This window comes from Lissotriton helveticus, chromosome 2_1 (assembly GCF_964261635.1).
Source record: "Lissotriton helveticus chromosome 2_1, aLisHel1.1, whole genome shotgun sequence".
NCBI lineage: Eukaryota > Metazoa > Chordata > Amphibia > Caudata > Salamandridae > Lissotriton > Lissotriton helveticus.
In genome coordinates, this window is record NC_136059.1 from 915634452 (window position 1) to 915654428 (window position 19977).

At 43.1% G+C, this 19977-nt stretch overlaps 1 protein-coding gene across 1 annotated transcript; it reads right to left on the minus strand.

The window, feature by feature from the left end:
• Positions 1–9406: 9406 nt before the first annotated feature.
• LOC144818334 (deoxynucleoside triphosphate triphosphohydrolase SAMHD1-like) lies at positions 9407–11821 on the minus strand. The gene has a single exon (XM_078675663.1). It carries the CDS (start codon positions 11632–11634, stop codon positions 9751–9753), a length of 1884 nt encoding a protein of 627 aa, XP_078531789.1. The 5' UTR covers positions 11635–11821; the 3' UTR covers positions 9407–9750.
• Between the last annotated feature and the right edge of the window lie 8156 nt (positions 11822–19977).

Here is a 19977-nt window from a genome sequence, read left to right on the forward strand (position 1 = left end):
GTGTGGAGGTCATTATTGCTTTTTCTGTCCCTCATCGCCAAGTTTTACCTGGCGGTGACAAACAGAATAAATCCACAATAAATAGGGTGATTGGTATATTGCCTTTCTTCCAATGGGCCCTACTCGGTTGGATCTTCAGAGGAAACTTTCTATTGACATAGGCACCTTTGACAGACAGTTGATGGTCAGGCCGACTGTAAATGAGGCAGATGGACCAAGGGTTTGAGAGACAGGGTACCCAGTTGCATTCACAACAGAGTACCAAGTCCACAATACATTACATTAGTCGTTCAGGGCCTCATTTATGGCGTTTTGGCATAGGACAACGCAGCCAAAGTGAAGGGGCAGGAATGCACAGTTTTTAAACGATACAATGCATTCCTGTCCTTTCTGCCTGCACTGGCATCGTTTTGGCAGCCTAGCCCCAATTTAGGCACCTTGCACCATAGTTCTCTCTGGCTTAGGCTAAGTCGCCATCCTTGAAACAGGGGCAACAGCCTTTCTGCCTCCTGCAGTCTGTGCTTCCTAATGGTGTCAGAAAGCCATATAGCACTAGAGAAAATAGCTTCGAAAAATGGAGGAAGGAGTGGCTTACCCAGATATCACAGCATATTTCAAACCCTAGAACATAGGCTTCAGTCTCGCTGCCCCCCCGGGAGTGGACTGGAGGTGTCTACCCAAAATCTGACACAGGGTAACAGAAAGGCTAATATACAAAGGCATTTCAACATTGCTCCAAAACAAACAAAAGGATGAGTGAAGCCAATCGTGGCATCAATTTATTCTAACACCCCCGAATTGAATGTAGCATCATTCATGGGGAGAGAGGTGGTTTGTATGGACTGGAGAGGTTGCCCATAATCGGTCACCCTAGAGGTTCAAAGCCCACTGGACATGAGAGATTTCACATTTGGGCAAAATAAAGTGGTGTGGATCTCCCACCCTGTCTTTAGGCCTAGCCCTCACTCCATGCGGGGTAAACCAGTCATTTGTGCCCCCCTCCCACCCAGTGGGCATTGAGCGGGTTTGTCTCTTCAGGACCCTGGTTTGATTTGTTCTTGTCATGAGCACTAGGCCCTGCCACACAAGCAATTTTCCATGAACAAGTCACATATTAATAGCCAATACATTTTGTTCTTTTAAAGACTTTGGAACTTCTTCAGGGCAGTAAGTGAGTATAATTTTCAAAGTTCAATCAGCTATCCTTTCTACGTTTACATGATAATTACATCGTGTCTCTGGCATGATGTCAGTTACATCCCAAACACTAGAAAAAAAGCTTTTGGGACTTAACTTACATAACGCCAGGGACACGTCTAATTGTCAACACTAGGTGGTATGAAAGTTGTGGCTCCCACAGATTTAGGAACTTGCCCTCAGAAATGTGAGTAAAGTTTCTTCTTTTAGGCACAGTTTGAGGCTTGCAGCTGTTTCTGGTAAAGAAACCCTCATTAGAACCAGACAGGTCACACCAATCCCGGACACCCCTCCGTTTTTAGTTTTCAGAATTGTGTGAGCATGCTAGATTTTCCTGGATGGAAGCTACCCATGTTGTAAAAAATGCATGGATTGGGCTTTGTAGAATATGATGTCTCCCGGTTGAGTGTTGTGTTTTGCAGGGACTTGGGGGCATATTTATGATATGATAATAGTGCTGTAACATTTATCGTGTTCTACATTTAAAATAAAAATATAAAAATGAATTTACGTTAATAGCTAACATAAAAAACATTTAATATCTGTTTTTAGGTCTCGCCTGTCGATGCGCATGCGCATCGAGCTTGCGAGCCTATTGCGGCTTAAACAACCTTTAACTAAGAAGCAAGGAATCGTGGCGATTCCTTGCAGTGCCCGTGACTTTTAAGCTCAATGCGCATGTGCATTGAGCTTAAAAGCGCGTGCACATCAGTTCCCTCAGCCGCAATCGCCGTCTGTTCCCTCACCCGCATTCCTCCGACACCTTTTGAAGTGAAGCTTATCTTCACTTCAAAGGCCCCGGCTTCTTCACACCCACATGCCGCTCTCCCCGCTCCGCCCCCTCCCCTGCCCGCCGTGTGCATTTCTCCTACACCCCCTCCCCACAGCAATGCCCTCCGTCTGTTTTACAATTTGAAGAGGTAATCGGAGTGCCTCCTCACATTTCACTTCACTGCCTTCCAACCTCATGGTTGAAACTTTAGTCACCATCTCCTGTTTGTCGTACCCCAAGCAGCGGTGCCCGCACTACCAATCCTTCTGTTATGCCACATCTCTCAGCTTACAGATTCCTTCGCTCTTTCTTTTACTCTCCACGTTTCTGCCTCTTTCACTCTCTCTTCCAACTCTCTCCCCCTCTCCATTTACTTACACAAATCTCGCAGATACCCCAAGCAGCAGTGCCCGCACTACCAATCCTTCTGTTATGCCACATCTCCCAGCTTACATATTCCTTCGCTCTTTCTTTCACTCTCCACGTTTCTGCCTCTTTCACTCTCTCTTCCAACTCTCTCCCCCCTCTCCATTTACTTACACAAATCTCGCAGATACCCCAAGCAGCAGTGCCCGCACTACCAATCCTTCTGTTATGCCACATCTCTCAGCTTACAGATTCCTTCGCTCTTTCTTTTACTCTCCACGTTTCTGCCTCTTTCACTCTCTCTTCCAACTCTCTCCCCCCTCTCCATTTACTTACACAAATCTCGCAGATACCCCAAGCAGCAGTGCCCGCACTACCAATCCTTCTGTTATGCCACATCTCTCAGCTTACAGATTCCTTCGCTCTTTCTTTTACTCTCCACGTTTCTGCCTCTTTCACTCTCTCTTCCAACTCTCTCCCCCCTCTCCATTTACTTACACAAATCTCGCAGATACCCCAAGCAGCAGTGCCCGCACTACCAATCCTTCTGTTATGCCACATCTCCCAGCTTACAGATTCGCACTTTCTTTTCCTCTCAACGTTTCTGCCTCTTTCACTCTCTCTTACAACTCTCTCCCCCCTCTCCATTTACTTACACAAATCTCGCAGATACCACAAGCAGCAGTGCCCGCACTACCAAGCCTTCTGTTATGCCACATCTCTCAGCTTACATATTCCTTCGCTCTTTCTTTTACTCTCCACGTTTCTGCCTCTTTCACTCTCTCTTCCAACTCTCTCCCCCCTCTCCATTTACTTACACAAATCTCGCAGATACCCCAAGCAGCAGTGCCCGCACTACCAATCCTTCTGTTATGCCACATCTCTCAGCTTACAGATTCCTTCGCTCTTTCTTTTACTCTCCACGTTTCTACCTCTTTCACTCTCTCTTCCAACTATCTCCCCCCTCTCCATTTACTTACACAAATCTCGCAGATACCCCAAGCAGCAGTGCCCGCACTACCAATCCTTCTGTTATGCCACATCTCTCAGCTTACAGATTCGCACTTTCTTTTCCTCTCAACGATTCTGCCTCTTTCACTCTCTCTTACAACTCTCTCCCCCCTCTCCATTTACTTACACAAATCTCGCAGATACCCCAAGCAGCAGTGCCCGCACTACCAATCCTTCACACACGCAACGCCCCTCACACACGCAACGCCACTCACACACGCTACGCCACTCACATACGCAACGCCACTCACACACGCAACGCCACTCACACACGCAACGCCACTCACACACGCCACTCATCCACGCAACGCCACTCATCCACGCAACGCCACTCTTCCATTTGCAAAAAGAAAAATGTCTAACTATTCTATTGCGAGACCTATTGCATTTCCAATGCTTGTTTTTAGATAAGTTTATTTTTATTTTTCCCCATACTTTACCGTAGGATGACGCCACAGTTTAGTGTGGATGTAGCAGAGATTGCAGACAACAGAGAGTGATGTTTTCCCTCCAAACTCCAAATCCAAAATTGCCAAGGGTTGGCTAAAGCAGAGAGAGCCATCGCGGGACAGGAAGAGGACATTGCTACTGTATGTATTGTAGATTTCTAGTCTCAATGGCACTGCCTTTCTGTTTTAAAAAAAGTGCTTTGTGCTAAAATAATAAATACATTGAATGGTCTTTTGGGGCACAAATTCAACTCAAACATGTCATTTAATTTGATTTCCCAGTCACTAGTTTTCAAAATACTGCAGCTCCTGTTCAGATTTGTTATATTGCTCTCAAAAATGTATTTCTGAAATGTTTGCTGACCTTTCATGTTAAAGGACCTGTTACTGTGATTTTGCCAATACGCCACGTGACATAATGAGATTCCCATTTGGGTAGCACCAGTTTCTTTAATGTGGTTGGTCATCAAAAAATTTTAGGGCCATTCGGTGATTTTTTTTTTTTTAATGCAAAGCTCCAAACCTGATCATAAGTATTATCTTCCTACTGCAAGTGAATGAATGAAATTATACTTATATAGCACGTAGCTACCCTGAGGCCTCGCAGCGCTTATGGATCGCACAGAGAAGCAGACAATTTACGGCACATTACTGAACAGGTGAGTTTTAAGAAGCTTGTGAAAGGCCAGTATGTTTGGTTTGGTTTGGAGTGGAGGGGAGAGAGTTCCAAAGGTTTGAGGCATTCAGGGAGAAAGAGCGTCCACCCCACTTGGAGCGACGGACTTTCCTGGACGTGGCGAGGAAGGCTGAGCTGGAACAAAGATTTCTGGAGGGATGGTAGGGGTGACCAGGGAGTGCAAGATGGCCGTATCCGATTTCCACATGGCTCTGTGAGCCAGGTACATGGCCTTGAACTGAATCCTGGCCCGGATGGGGAGCCAGTGCAGAGTTCTCAGAGCGGATTTTGCTGATTGTCTCCGGGGAATTTGGAGCAGTAGGCGGGCTGCGCAGTTCTGGATTACTTGAAGTTTTTGCAAGGTTGCCTGCGGGGCACCTAGTTACAGCGCATTCCCGTAGTCAAGGCGGTAGAGTATGAGAGCTTGCACCATAATCCTTCTCGCCTTGAAGGGAAGCAGGGGAAGAACTCTCCAAATGGCCCTAAAAATGTTTGATGACCAACCACATTAAAGAAACTGGTGCTACCCAAATGGGAATCTTGTTATCTCACATGGCATATTGGCAAAATCACACATAAATCTCATTACACAAAATAACCAAATGTACACCAGTTATCTGGCATTGCTAAATCTTTCCCAGGCCTGCTTGGCAATCCATTCGTGTTGTGCAGGCAAACTCTATTTGTCAAAGAACTGTTTCATTGATGTCATATATAATTATGAAGAATGCTTGTTATATTATAGTTTGTGAAAACAGCCTTGAATGTATATTCAAATAAAAATGTGTGTTCACACAAAACAGAAGGTTGTTACCATATCAGTGAAATGTGTAAGATTATTCCAAACCCTTCGGACCATGGTTTCATAGATAATATTTATATCAGACATTTTTCCACTGGGAAACAGAGATTCTGAGACCAAGGATAGTCTGAAGGTATATCATTTATGAAAGCAATTGTTAGATGCTGCAAAGATATTAAAGATCCTAATCTTACCTTTAGACAGTCACTATGACCTGGTCGAAGTAAGTTCCCTGCAGAGTGGTGATATCCAGTGTCTCTATTTCCTCTCTAATCCCATTCCTCTTTCTCCTGTTCTACAACTAGCTAACGTATTTCCCTATTTTATGGTTGGTTGGCTGTGGTTTCGGAGTGGTGCATGATCAGTTATTACTCCAGCTGTATCTGGACTTCAAGGTTAATACTTTCTAACTTTGTCATTGTGATGGATTATTTTCTGCTTACAAGCACCTCCTTCTCATTTGCATATATTGGCTTTATCACAACAATTATTTTTTTAGGCCTTTCCCCCCGGATTGCTTTATCTGTCTGCTGTTGTAGGGTCCACTTGCTTGTAATTGAATTGCTTTCTTTTTTACATTTACTAATTATTCAATATCCTTTCTCCCTATTATTTTTTGTCCCAACCCTGGAGCACTGTTGCTGTACATTGCTTCTGAATGGATGAGTTGACTGCTAATGTAAGCAGACTATTTCCCTATTTTATTCTTACATTTTATGGCAGTACATCAATTTCTTCTGACAGCACTGTTTTGCTGATACATTTTTTCCAAGCATTATGTAAACACACCTGGCAAATTCTTCATGCTCCTTTGTTAAGCACATGTATAGACCTACTCACCAATTCTGAGCTGAAGGAATGGACAAGTAGTGACCCACAGATCTCACTCAACTCACCCGGAGGCAATGCATATTGTGCACATACAACACCAGCAATCATTAGGCATTCTTTTGCTGGATTGCCTCAACGGGCCTCCATCCAAGGGTCAATAGTAAAACCCATCATAAAAAAAGGGAATGGTTCAGCTCCTATACATTATCAGCTGATTAGCTTTTCGGACATCTACATTAAGGTATTCCTCAAATTTATTCTTTCTAATTTGGAAGACTGGGCTTTCAAATCTAAGATAATTACAATAAAGCAAGGGGGCTTTTGCGAGGGCCATTCCACCATAGATCATTGTTTTGTTTATGGGCCATCATTCAGAAGGTTCTGAAAGTGAATCAAAGACTGTGCTGTTGTTTTGTTGACTTCAGGACAGCCTTTGATTCCATGGATAGGGAAACCCTATGGAGAAAACGTGTTGCCCGAGAGCTCCCCCTGAACCTCCTTAGTGTATGAAAATCCCTACACTCTGACAATTGGACCCAGGTGGAGCCAGATAAATCGGGCCAGCTATCCCAGAGAATCCCCATCAAGAGTTGCCTTTGGCAGGAGTGTGTTTTAGCCCCCTTTTTTTGGTTTATTTTTAGCAGACCTCCTTACTTTCATATCCCAAACAAAGTACTTCTATGAGGTCAGGAAACAGCACATTGCCTGCCTGCTTTAAGCAGACGACCAGGTACTGTTGGATTGTACCCCAATTGGTCTGCAGTGAAAACTATACGCCCTTGAAATATATAGCAAGTAGAACCAGGTTAAAATGTATGTAGAAAAGACTAAGGTGTTGCTCTTTGGTAAAAGAGTAAAAAAGTTTAGCTGGCATTTAAACAACCGGGAGATGGAGTCAGTTGATTCCTATGAATATTAAGGATTGACCTTTAAATGGAGCTTAAAATGGGACATACATTGAGATTGTTTTAAGCAGAACTCATTGCTGCAGGCCAGCTCTTTGTCCAGATTTAATTGGAAATATGGAGGGCTGTCTTATATTCCTTTATTGAGGGCCTACAAAGGGCTTCTATGGTGTCGAAGTCTTTTCCCTTGATCCCTCCTATGAGTGGGACTGATTAGAAGGGGCAGTCCTCAGAAGACTTTTGTCACTTCCACCAGGCACCATGGTCCAGGGCATTAGAAGGGAGCTGAATCTTACCTCCTGGAATTTGTTTGCATTCACCCAGGCTTTAAGAGGATGGTGATGTGATAAAGGTCTCTAAACTCTGCTAGGATGAGATTCAAGTCAGTGAAAGGAGGTGCGCAAGGAAAGTAAGAAATAGATTAAGTGGCATTAAGAACCTCCATTAATATACCAAAGGACCCCACCGCTGAGATCAAACTATTGATTGAGAAACTTACGGATGAAGGATTGGCAATGGGATTCCTGACCCAACCGGAGTGTGATTTCCTAAACAAGAAAGAAGCCAGGATCCCCACAATATACACTCTGCCTAAAATACACAAGCGTCTAGAGAAACCAGCTGGCAGGCCCATCGTGTCTGGTTCTGGATCGATCCTAGAACCACTAAATCAGTTCATCGACCATTTCCTGCAACCATGGATACCATAAACCAAATCATTTGTGCGTGACACCATGCACATCATCCAACTGTTGGAAGGCCAACCATACAACCCAACTACCCAACTACTTGTCACAATTGACGTGTCTTCCTTTTATACCTTCATCCCCCAAGACGAGGCACTTGATGTCATTAGAAATACCTTGGACAACCCGATAAGGCCACATTGGATACCTACTGACTTCTTGATTGCCCTCTTGGAGATTGCTATGAAACATAATTACTTAATCTTCGGGAAACAAATCTACTACCAGTGTAAGGGCGTCGCGATGGGGGCCACTTACGCACTGAGCCTGGACAACATCTTCATGGATGCATACAAAGAGGAACATCTATACAGCCACGACAATCCATATGTAAACCAAATCTCGGTTTGGAAACTCTACCTAGACAACGTCATGATGGTTTGGTCAGGTACTGAAAATGATCTCAAGCAATTCCGTGACTGGTTAAATGTGAGAACAGGTGCCATCCAGTTCACTATGACAAGCAGCAACAAAGCCATTGACTTCCTTGAGCTTACATTCAAAGTGAAAGAGGGGGTCTTGTTCTGTGATCTCTACCGCAAGCCCACCGAAAGGAATACACTCCTCAAGTACGAATCGCATCACCCAAGCAGCCTGGGGATAACTTACCTTATGATCAGTACCTCAGGATACGAAGGAATTGCACTCGGAGAACAGACTTCTTTAAGGAAACAGACGTTCTGACCACTCACCTAAAAGAGAGAGGGTATCCGACAGGACTGCTGAAACGCGCACGGAACCGTGCTTGGTACTGCCCATGGGAACAATTTTTGCAAGTAAGAGGGAAGCCGGAAAAAATTGAAAATATTGTATGTGTGACCACATTCAACAACAAAAGCAATGGTATAAAGATGATCGTGAAGTAATACTGGAACCTTTTTGCAAGTGAGCTCCATACCACTGAAGATCCCCTGTTCACTTTCAAGAGGGGTAGGAGTATAAAAGACAATGTGGTAAAGGCGTACCTTGAACCCCCAAACCACTGGACCTGAGAGGCCACTTGGGCCTACCACCAATAATTAGTCACCACCGATGTGATCACTGTAAAGTCTGCCCACTAACGGTCGAGGGTCCCACCTTCAGATACAACAACAGAACACACAAGCTACTGAACTTCACAAACTGTAACAGCACTAATCTAATATATGTCATTCGCTGCCCCTGTGATTTACTTTACGTAGGTCAGACTACCCAGAAAGTAAAGGCTAGAATACTACAACATATGAGCCGCATAAGGTGCAAGGTACAGGGGGCCCCGTTAGTTGATCATTTCCTGTTACACAACCACCAGCCAGAAAGTATCAAATGGTGAGTGGCCGAAAAAATCTGCCCGTCACCAAGGGGTGGGTCAATTTCCCTGGCCCTGAATCGAAAGGAATACCGGTGGATACATTCCCTTAACACTGTTATGAATGGCCTGAATGAGTTCGAAGAGACCTCAAGAAAAATGGGTCAACTTTAAACTCTGCAGGTGTGTGGTCCACTCGTCTTTAATCCAGTTTAAACAGGTGGCTGCTCCTTTGCAACCTAGGAACACAATCGATTGTCTGTATATCAGGTTATTCACATGGACATCCATGGATCTGGCACCCTTACGCAATTAGACCAAAAACCACTATATGTCTATGTACCCCCAGCTGGAATGCTAATATGTAGTTATTTTTTTACTTGCATAAAGAATACAGCTGCTGAAGCTAAAGTTTTAAATGCACATGAATCAGAGCATCATTGCTGAGATAAACATTTGAATAAATCATTTTTCCAAAATAAAAACTTTAAATGTGAAACTAGTTGGCAGTTTCTGTAATTACACATAATAAACCTTTTCATAGATTCATGATGTACGCAGATTAAAATATTGTTTTCAAGAGTGTTACGCAGGATCGCCATTTCCTTTTTCAAAAAACAGATATTGTGTTGCTATTTTAGGGGGCATGTTCACTTCTATATTGGCAGCTGCTTCAGACATACAGAAGAAACAACTCAAATGATTGATCAATCTTCGAAAAGTCTTTTGGAGCTGGTGGATTCATGATTGTGAGCAGTCTTGTCCTCTTCACCATAATCACTGTCCTCATCAACCCAGCTGGCTTTCATTGGAGTAAGTTCTGGGGCCACCACATCACCATCCTGTGGTTTAGTGAAGTCTCTATTCATGCACCACTGAACAAAGTACCTCTTTGCAGCATTGAGGCTTAGGTCATCACTTTTCTTGCAGTAAACCCGAATAAGTTGTTCAGCAAACCTCTCTGGCAATAGCTGTGAAACCTGATCTTTACGAATTTTGATTGCTTTGCTTGGGTCTGATTTGCAATAGAAATGGACATTGTTAATGGGATTCTGATTCTTCATGCCATAATCCATGTGAATAACATCAACTATAAAATCTTCAGGCTTCATTTCCACCTCAGGCAAGGATGTTTGTGGAATCGATTCAGCAATCTCAACTGGCAATGCATCATACTCCTCTTGTTCAATCTTGATTTCTGATCTGGGATGAGTTTGCCCCACATATTTATAAAGTTGGCGGCGCTCAACATTTTGCAAAATACCTCGGGCCTCAGACAAATTTGGATCACTAGAATGCAGGATTTGTTGAAAAATGTTATCAGTGAGTTTAGTGTATGCCTCCATGTCCTCTATTGCTGTAGAGATGGAATACAGTTTTCCGTTAGCGCCTTCTATTTTGATGTAAGGATCCGCTTTCAGCAAAGCATCTGTAATCATCGTCTCGATTATGTTTCCAACCTTGTGCTGGTAAGCTCTGCGGTGTAGACAATTTCGTGTGTGGAACATATCATACAGATTTCCAACCTCCTTGTCTCTTGTGCAGATATGATTTTTGTTTCCTACATCACAAACTCGAGCAAACTTCAAAAAACGCTTATAATCAAAGTTGTTTTGGATTCCTAGGTGATGGCAATCTCTGGCAAAGTAATCCCATTTGTCTACATCAATTCCATTCCTTTTGTTTGCCACTATTTCATACAGAAACCTCTTTTCTTCTGTCCTTCCATGATAAAGCCAAGATGAATTGGTTTGACTTGAGAAAATTCGAGTATCTTCTTCGGGAGCTGTAGGTCCTGCTATTTGCTCCTTGATAAAAATCAGATCTTCAGGCAAGGATAAACCAAATTCTTCCATTACATCCTTAAGTCCATTGCTGTAGACAAGATGATCAAACATCTGGGCAGAAGCAACTTCATGCTTCCATTTTCTCTTAGGGCGTGCAAGTGGCATAAATCGTCCATCAAACATGTGAGAAAAGGGCCCATGACCTAGGTCATGACAAAGTCCCGCAATCTGCACACAAAGCATATCCCGATGATTAATTTTCAGTTCAGGCTGCCTCTCATGGAGTGCTCGAACTAAGCACCCAGCCAGATGTCCAACGCCAACTGAATGTTCAAATCGGTTGTGCGAGGCTCCAGGAAATACATAGTAACAGCCCCCAAGCTGTTTAATGTAGCGCAGGCGCTGGAACTGAGGCGTGTCAATGATGCGAATAAGTAGCGGGTGCAACTCAATGTGCCCGTGGATAGGGTCATTAAACACCTTCATTACCTGCAAACAATTGTGGCTCAATTTCTGCAAGCAGTCAAGTAAGCGGAGTCTGACACCCAAAGGCGTTATACCCAGGTTTTCCAGATGAGATTCACTCAGATAGTGCAGCCCTCGTCCAGTGATCCGGTTTTCTCTGAACAGCCCCTCTAACTCCGGAAAGCCCTGCGCGCTCAAATAGGCGCACAACTCCTCGGTGTCCCAGTGCCGTGGTTCAGGCATAGACGCCTGGTTCCCGCTGACTGCGCGTCTCTTCTCCGGCGTCCGATATAGATCACATTCATATTGCGGATCAAGCGGGCTTCTCGATCTTTTCATGGCGGTTTCTGGTTTTCACTAGACTTCCTAAGCAGGTCTTGTCTTGCAGCACTGTCCGCGCGTTAAAGACTTCCACAATCCTACATATGCCGACTGTTCGCTCTTTTCACTTCCTGTACCCCTCGTATATGGTTGCGCTCCGCCCGCAACTCCCACGACCCGTTGAGGAACGCTTTGGGCGCAGAGATCAGTGTCTTTACACCGCCCGCGTTTCCACGCATGCGCATAATTATGCGCACGCGTGGAAACCCCATGTCTTGGCTGCATGTATTTTTAAGCTCCCCGCTCTTCTACCGGTTTAATGCGCATGCGTGTGATTGCACGCATGCGGTTTCAAGATCCAGCGGCGAACACTACCACTGCTTCTCCAGGGGAGAGCCCCTGCCTTGCGCTGGCTCCTGCAGCCACGGGGCTTGGCCGAGGCTCCCAGGAGAGGCCCGCACAAAGGCGAGGAGGGCTGCGGGGAGCGAGGGGTGCTTTTGCAGCTCCACCCCGCCGCCAAAGAAAGGCGCCCATTCACTGCTTCAGATGCAGTTCGCCTTTCTGGTCCCCCCGCCTTTGTTTCACAGTGCGCTGCCCCAGTGATGTGTCAGGGTTCAGTAAGACACGGTTATAAATGATTTTTAAAATACAAAGGCCCGCGGAAGCAGGACCGGTGTCACTAACAGATGGGGCTGGAATGAAGACACTATTGTAACGCAGAGATGATACGACAGTTCAGTGACGTGCTCGGGAGGGGAGCCAATGATGAAGGGGAGAGTGACAAGAGGGTAGAATATCTGACAACAACTGAAGCGCTAACCCCCCCCCCTTCCCACCCCTGGAACAGGAAGAGAATGACAACATCTCCCTTTTTACACAATAAACAAGGATGAAATTTCAATACATGATAAAGTCTCTAAACTTGCTGGGAAGTTGTAAAACTCTTACCGAACTCGTACTTGCAGATTCACATGTTTTAGGAGAAAACAAAACATCCTGCTCGATTTGAGTATTACTCAATCCTCTACTTTATTTATTTATTTATTTATTTATGCGATTTTATATAGCGCGAACTTTACCCGAAGGTGTCAGAGCGCTTTACATAAGGACCAGTTGAAAAACATAAGGACTTAGGATTACATGCGTTACACGAAGGATACAAACAGAAAAAATTGCAAATGTACAAGATGTAAAGTCACACAAGGAGATACAATGGATATACTCTAAGAGTCACATAGAAATGGTATATAGTACAAAGGTCTACTGCATATACTAGTGATTAGAGTTATCTCTACTTACATAGGGAAGGGATATGACTGGATATACTCTAAGAGTCATATAGGAATGGTAGAGAGTACAAAGGTCAACCGCATATACTTGTGATTAGAGTTATCTCTATATACATAGGGAAGGGATACACATGATATACTCTAAGAGTCACATAGGAATGGTAGAGAGCACAATGGTCTACTGCATATACTAGTGATTAGAGTTATCTCTATATACATAGGGAAGGGATACACATGGATATACTCTAAGAGTCACAAAGGAATGGTGGAGAGCACAGCGGTCTACTACATATACTAGTGATTAGAGTTATCTCTATATACATAGGGAAGGGATATGACTGGATATACTCTAAGAGTCACATAGGAATGGTAGATGGTACAAAGGGTACTGCATATACTACTGCATATACTACTGATTAGAGTTATCTCTATATACAGAAAAGCAGAGTTCCATAAGTGGGGTCGGAGGGGGGATGCAGTCACAGCACAAAGGGAGGGTGGGAGGTTGCACACAATAAAACATTACAAAACAGGGGGTAGGGAAATGAGAAAACTCGAGGATGGTGCAGGGCGAGGTAACGAAAAGCAGTGGGATGGTTTCAAGAGAGGCTGAAAATAAGAGACAAGAACAATTTAAGGGGCAGGGGAAGGAAGAGGGGGGACAGAGAGAAAGGGAAAGGAAGGCAGAAAAAGTACAGGAAAGCAAGAGCGAGACAAAACGAGCAAGACAGCGAGGGGTGGTTCGGAGGCACAGGAGTGACAACAGAAAGGTCGCTGGGACAGAGGAAGAGGCCAGCGATCGCCAAAATGGCGGATCAGGAGAGGGGCGGTAGAAGAAGAGAGCCATAAAAAGAAAATGGCGGGAGCACCAAGGTCCAAGTCCGACATTCAAGGTGGAGGGTCGCCACAGCCAGCAAGTCCGGAGGGAGAAAGGCAGTCGGCCCAAGTCCACAGCCGCCCCATCCATGAGCAGCGGGGGCAGAGGTGTTAAATCCAGAGACCAGGGGTCAGGGAACAAAGGCAACTGTCCGCAGAACGGGAGGCGGCAAAGTCTAAAAATAATGTCAAAGGAAAGCAGGAAGGAGCGTCTCACCAGGACGAATTGCAGAAAAATAGACTCAAGAGTGGTTGCGGAGAGCCGTACAGACTCTAACCCTCCCCCGTGACCAAAATCGGCCCGAGGTCTAGCAAAGAGGCGAGCGGCGAAGCTAGAAGTGTCGGAGGGGGCTCCTTTCCGATAAGGTTAAGGAGTGATGAGCTCAGAGCAGCCATGGAGAGCGGCGCCGGCACCCTCTCACCTCGGTCGTGTCTGCAAGTCAATCGATCAGTCCCGCGACGAGGCAAAGCAGGCAGGCCGGCTGAAGAGAAAGGCAGTAGCAATCGGGCCGCCCAGAGACAGGATGGGGAGTCTCCGCCCGGCTCCTCTGCAACCCTCCGGATAGACAAGTTTAGTATCGGGCATCGGACTTTCACCTGTTACATGCTCTTGGACATTTGACTCACTTGTTCTCAAAGGTGTATTTTCGACATTAGACTCTCTACTTGTACCCAATGAAACATCCATCATGACCTTAGGGAAACTCTCTTCTCCCTCAGAACTTGAATGGGCGCCAGATTCTGACGTATTGTTACAGACCTTACTCTCTTTGCTGGTTATCTCCTCGAACCAAAAGCTATCTGCAAGTGAAACTGAACTCTTAGTATTTGACTCGGACATTAACTCCTTCTGACAAGTTTTAAGTTTGATAACATCACTCTTATTCCTCCAACCCAACTTTGACAATTGGACAGCTCCTCCTGATACTTCAATGACTTCACAAGGATCATAGTATTTAGAGTCTCCTTTCTGTTTAACATATGGCTTCTTCACCATAACCCAATCTCCTTTGGCAATGTCTTTGTGAACCGCTTTATGAGTCTTGTCATAGTATTGCTTGGACTTCAACTGTTGCTCACAGATGGAATCCTTAACTTTCAGCCTATCATCATCCAAAACAGTAAAGCCACTATTTCCTTTTTGACACACTGAGAATCTGGGAGAGATGCTTGTGACTGCTTGTCTACCCCTCATAAGGAAAAAAGGAGAGAAGTTAGTAACACTATTGACGATGTTGTTAAACATGTCCACTCTCTCTTGTGTGAATTCTACAACAGGCAAATTATTTGCAAGGGCCATTTGAATGCCGTCTTTAATGAATCGGTTGACCCGTTCCACCAGACCATTAGATCTGGGAGAGTACAATGGAGTCTTTTCTTGTACAATTTGTTTTTCCTTTAAAAACGTCACCATCATTTCTGACGTAAGTTGCTTTCCGAAACAAGGATTTGAGGCAACCCTTCAACTGAAAAAAGCTGTTCTAAAAATTGAATAACAATTTTAGAATCTATGTTTGGCACAAATTTGAAGTAGATCCATTTGCTGTAATAGTCGCATACAACTATCAAAAACTTAAAGGCACAATCCAATGCATAAAAAGGACCAGAGAAATCTATGGCTATTTTACTCCAGGATGATCTAGGTATGTCAACTAACTGCAACTCTTGTACTCTGGGCTTCCAATGTTTATCGGAATTCAAACAGGTAGTACACGATTCCACATATGAATACCTGGCCACCAATAATACTGTTTGAGGGCTTTCTTGGTCAATGTATCACCAAGATGTGTGTTGTGAGCTTTTTGCATGAGAGAACGTCTTACCTTAGGTGGAGGTACCAACAGTTCATCTCTTAAAATGAATTCATCTTCTATGCTCCACTCATCGGCCACTTGTGCATACGTTTTCAGATCTGCACATACATTTCTTATTGGAGGCCATTTGCTAGAAATAAGCAATTTGACTTTACTTAGAACAGAGTCTTCATTTAACTGTGACACCCACTCAGACTCTTTACTAATACTAGCAAATAGATTACTACTATTCACGAAGGAAACAACACATTCTGTTTCATCGCATTCTTTGGAATCGTCACTGTCCAGAGGAAGACGTGATAAGAAATCAGCTCTTACATTACATTTTCCTGAAATATGTTTGATTGTAAAGTTATCCTCCTGCAGTTTAGATAGTATTCTGATCAATCTAGAAGAACTTTTTCCATTTCCCCTGCCACAACCATCCATAAGAAAAGTAAGGGGCTTATGATCAGTAACTAGTTCAAAACTTTTGCCCCACAAGTACATTTTAAGTTTCTCTACAGCCCACACACAGGCCAAAGCCTCCCTTTCTATGGTGCTATAATTTACTTCAGACTCCTGCAACAGTCTAGAAATAAATGCTATAGTATGCACTTCTTTGGCAACTTTCTGTGTGAACACAGCTCCAATTCCTACAGAGCTTGCATCTACAGTGACAATGTTGAGTCCATTTGGATCATACGGCTTCAAAGTAGGTGCATTCAGTATGGCATTTTTGACAATCTTAAATGAATTTTCTTGGTCTTCCTTCCAGATACATTTTTCTCCCTTACGCAACAATAATCTTAGTGGTTCAACTATGCTTGAGTAATTCTCAACAAAACGTGAATAGTACTCACTTAATCCTAGAAAAGACCTAAGAGCGTCTTTATCACATGGTTTGGGTGCATCCGTTATGGCTTTTACTAAATCCAGTTTGGGCCTAATACCATTGTCGCTCTATATATGGCCTAAATATTCAACTTCAGTTCGTAAGAATGTACACTAGTTTTTAGCCACGGTCATCCCTCTTTCATTCAATTTGCTAAGAACTGTATCAAGAATTTCATTATGTTCTTTGACAGTTTTTGCATGGATAAGAATGTCATCTTGGAACTTTTGTACTCCATTAACTCCCTTCAAAATTGCCTCCATCAACTTCTGAAACACGCTGGCTGAAGAAGCCAAACCAAAAGGGAGCCTTTTAAATCTGTATGCACCTAATGGGGTAATGAACATAGTCAACTCACTGGGGTCTTCTGACAGCTGCACTTGATGATACACAGATTTGAGGTCAAATAGGGACAAATACTTCGATCCATTGGTGGCTGCTAGCATTTCCTGTATTTCGGGCAGCGGAAAACAATCAACAACAATATTTTTATTTAATGACCTCAAATCTGCACATAAACGGATCTCGCCATTTTAAAAAAAATTAAAACAATAGCCGAAACCCATTCCGAAGAATTGGTAGGTTCAATTACTTCCTCCTCTAATAACTTGTTGAGAAGTATCTGTAAATCGGACTTACCAGATAAAGGAATTGACCTTACCTTGTGTTTGATAGGTATAGCCCCTTTTTTCAGCTTAATAGCATGTTCAAATCCATTAACGCACCCAATTCTATTTACAAATAGAGACTCATATTTGTTAAAAATTTCTTCAAGATCATTTGCATACGTATGACTTACATAAGATATTGAATTTTGATCAAAATTCTCATCCAACGCGATTGGATCCTCTGCTCCTGGTTTCAGAATAATTCTTAACTTAGCCAAATCTTTCCATCCATCTATGTCTTTACCGTTCTCAGCTACATATACTTTGGTGGTAATTTTTCTACCTTTTATATTCACAATATCATAAAAATACCCTAAAGCATTTATTTCAAACTCACCATAAGCTTTAGGATTTATATCTGTCGCTAACAAGTCTGTATCAGGCCAAAATTTCGAATATTTCACATCAGAAATTATTGTGATGGGCGACCCTGAATCAGCCATTATCTTAACTTCAACATCTCCAATGTATGCAATCCCTAAAGGGCCCTTAATATTGTCTGAGTGGTCATCTATTGACAAAACAATATTTGCACACATGTCTTCTTCAAATTCATTTACATAACTTACTTTTACCTTCTGAAACTTTTGTGGTCTGAAATTATTACACACACTTGCGAAATGCCCAATTTTCATGCATTTTGTACATTTCCAACCTTGCGCCAGGCATCCTTGAAAGTCTGCTTTATGGTTCTTCGAGCCACATCTAAAACAAACAACAACACTTGAATCTGTGCCTTTGCTATCCCTATTCTTTCTTTCATGGGTTACATTTTTCTTTTTGTAATCATTAACGACATAAACATCAGATCGTGAGCTTGAACTAGCACATAACACTTTTGAAGATTGAAGAGATCTCTCAATCCCTTTGGCTATATCGATAGCCTCTTGCAATGGAGGATTTTTACATGACAAAAGTCTTTCTTGAATTTTCTTTTCAAAACAGTGAAAAACTAACTGGTCCCTTATATATATATATATCCACCATGTCATTATATTCACACTTAGTTGCTAAAACTCGCCTAGCACCAATATACTCCTCAATAGTTTCATTTTCTAATTGTTTGCGCAGGGAAACATCCTTTACAACGCAACTTTTACCACGCAGTGCCTTTACGACGCAACTTTTACAACGCAAACCATTACAACGCATTGCGCTGGGGGGCGCTCTAGGATAGGGAATACGTTTAATTTACTATCCAACACCTTCCCTAGTGTCCACGGGGACTGGAGTTGGAATAGTAAATTAAACTATTCACTATGCAGCACCCCAAAGCGCTATGCGTTGTAAAGGTTTGCGTTGTAAAAACCAGGTTGTAAAGGCATGCGTGGTAAAAGCATGCGTTGTAATGTCATACATTCGTTTGCGCATAGTAAAATGATGCTGACCAATCATTATATTAGGCTCTTCTCCAAATTGTGTTTCCAAACGTTTCAAAGCTTCCTCGTATTCGTCCAATGGAATGAATTGTCCAGGGGGAGGTACGTATTCGGATAGACTGTCAAAAATTTCTTGACCATTAGCACCTAACAAACCAAATAAAATTGCTAACTTCCTCTCAGGCTCATACTTTTTCCCATCTATTGCTACTAAATAATTCTCAAAGGCTCTCAACCAGTTCTTCCATTTCATAACTGGCTTACCAGGCTCATTCAAAAATGCTGCTGGAGCACTAATATTAAAATTCGTTGACATATCTGCCGCACTTTCCTTCACCTCTTTCTTTACCGTGAACGCTATTTTGATATTATGTATTATCACATCAAAAATTTTTTTTTTTAACTTCCTATACATTAATTTGTAATTAATATTTCTATATTCACCAAATGACATAAATGTTCCTAACTATTGACATTTATCATTAATCTCTTAAGGCTTTTGTCGAAATGAGTAATACATTTGAAGCAACGAGGCAGTTTACATTTGTTAACAAGCATAAAACACAATTCCTCACAGAATTCACTTCAGGAAACGAACTCCTGAGTCAAAATCATGAAAACAAAATGGAGTCACGTTATCACGTGACTAGCGCGATTACGTCGAAACAGACGTTACCAAGTGCCAGTTGCAGCTGAGGAGAATACTCAGATGACAGAAATTACGCTGAAATTCCAACTGCTAACATTGACATCGACGTGACGGTTGACAGTTGCAGCTGAGGAAAAATGCGAAGTGTTTTTTCCTGACTGAAACGCTGTTGAATGTCACTTCCTCACGTCAGCATATAGAAGAAATACATAAAATAAGAAGAATTTAGCACCAAGAACTTTCACCGGCAAATAACGTGAATATGGTAACTTGCCTGAAAGATAACTTTAAGAAGCTTGCGGGGTCTTCAGCCAAAGGAAATTCTTTCACCTACTTTTCACAACCTCGCATGTAAGAAAAATAAAATGTAGTACTTTATAATTTGCCCCGAAAAGACAACATAATATTCACTTGCCTTTTCACAAAATTTTGAAGTCCCGACTCGATCCTTTTTCTTTCGCTTCAGCGGGCCTTAACTATTTTCTCGACGTCCCGTCCTCGTCGCCATTTGATGTGTCAGGGTTCAGTAAGACACGAAATCAGGAAAAGGTTATACATGATTTATTAAATACAAAGGCCCGCGGAAGCAGGACCGGTGTCACTAACAGATGGGGCTGGAATGAAGACACTATTGTAATGCAGAGATGATACGACAGTTCAGTGACGTACTCGGGAGGGGAGCCAATGATGAAGGGGAGAGTGACAAGAGGGTAGAATATCTGACAACAACTGAAGCGCTAACCCCCCCGGAACAGGAAGAGAATTACAACACCCAGGTGTGCAGCTGAAGGAATCCCGTTCATTCCATTGCA

Coding starts and splice junctions, on each gene's coding strand:
- LOC144818334 (XM_078675663.1), bottom strand. CDS start 11,634: ATGAAAAGATCGAGAAGCCCGCTTGATCCGCAATATGAATGTGATCTA.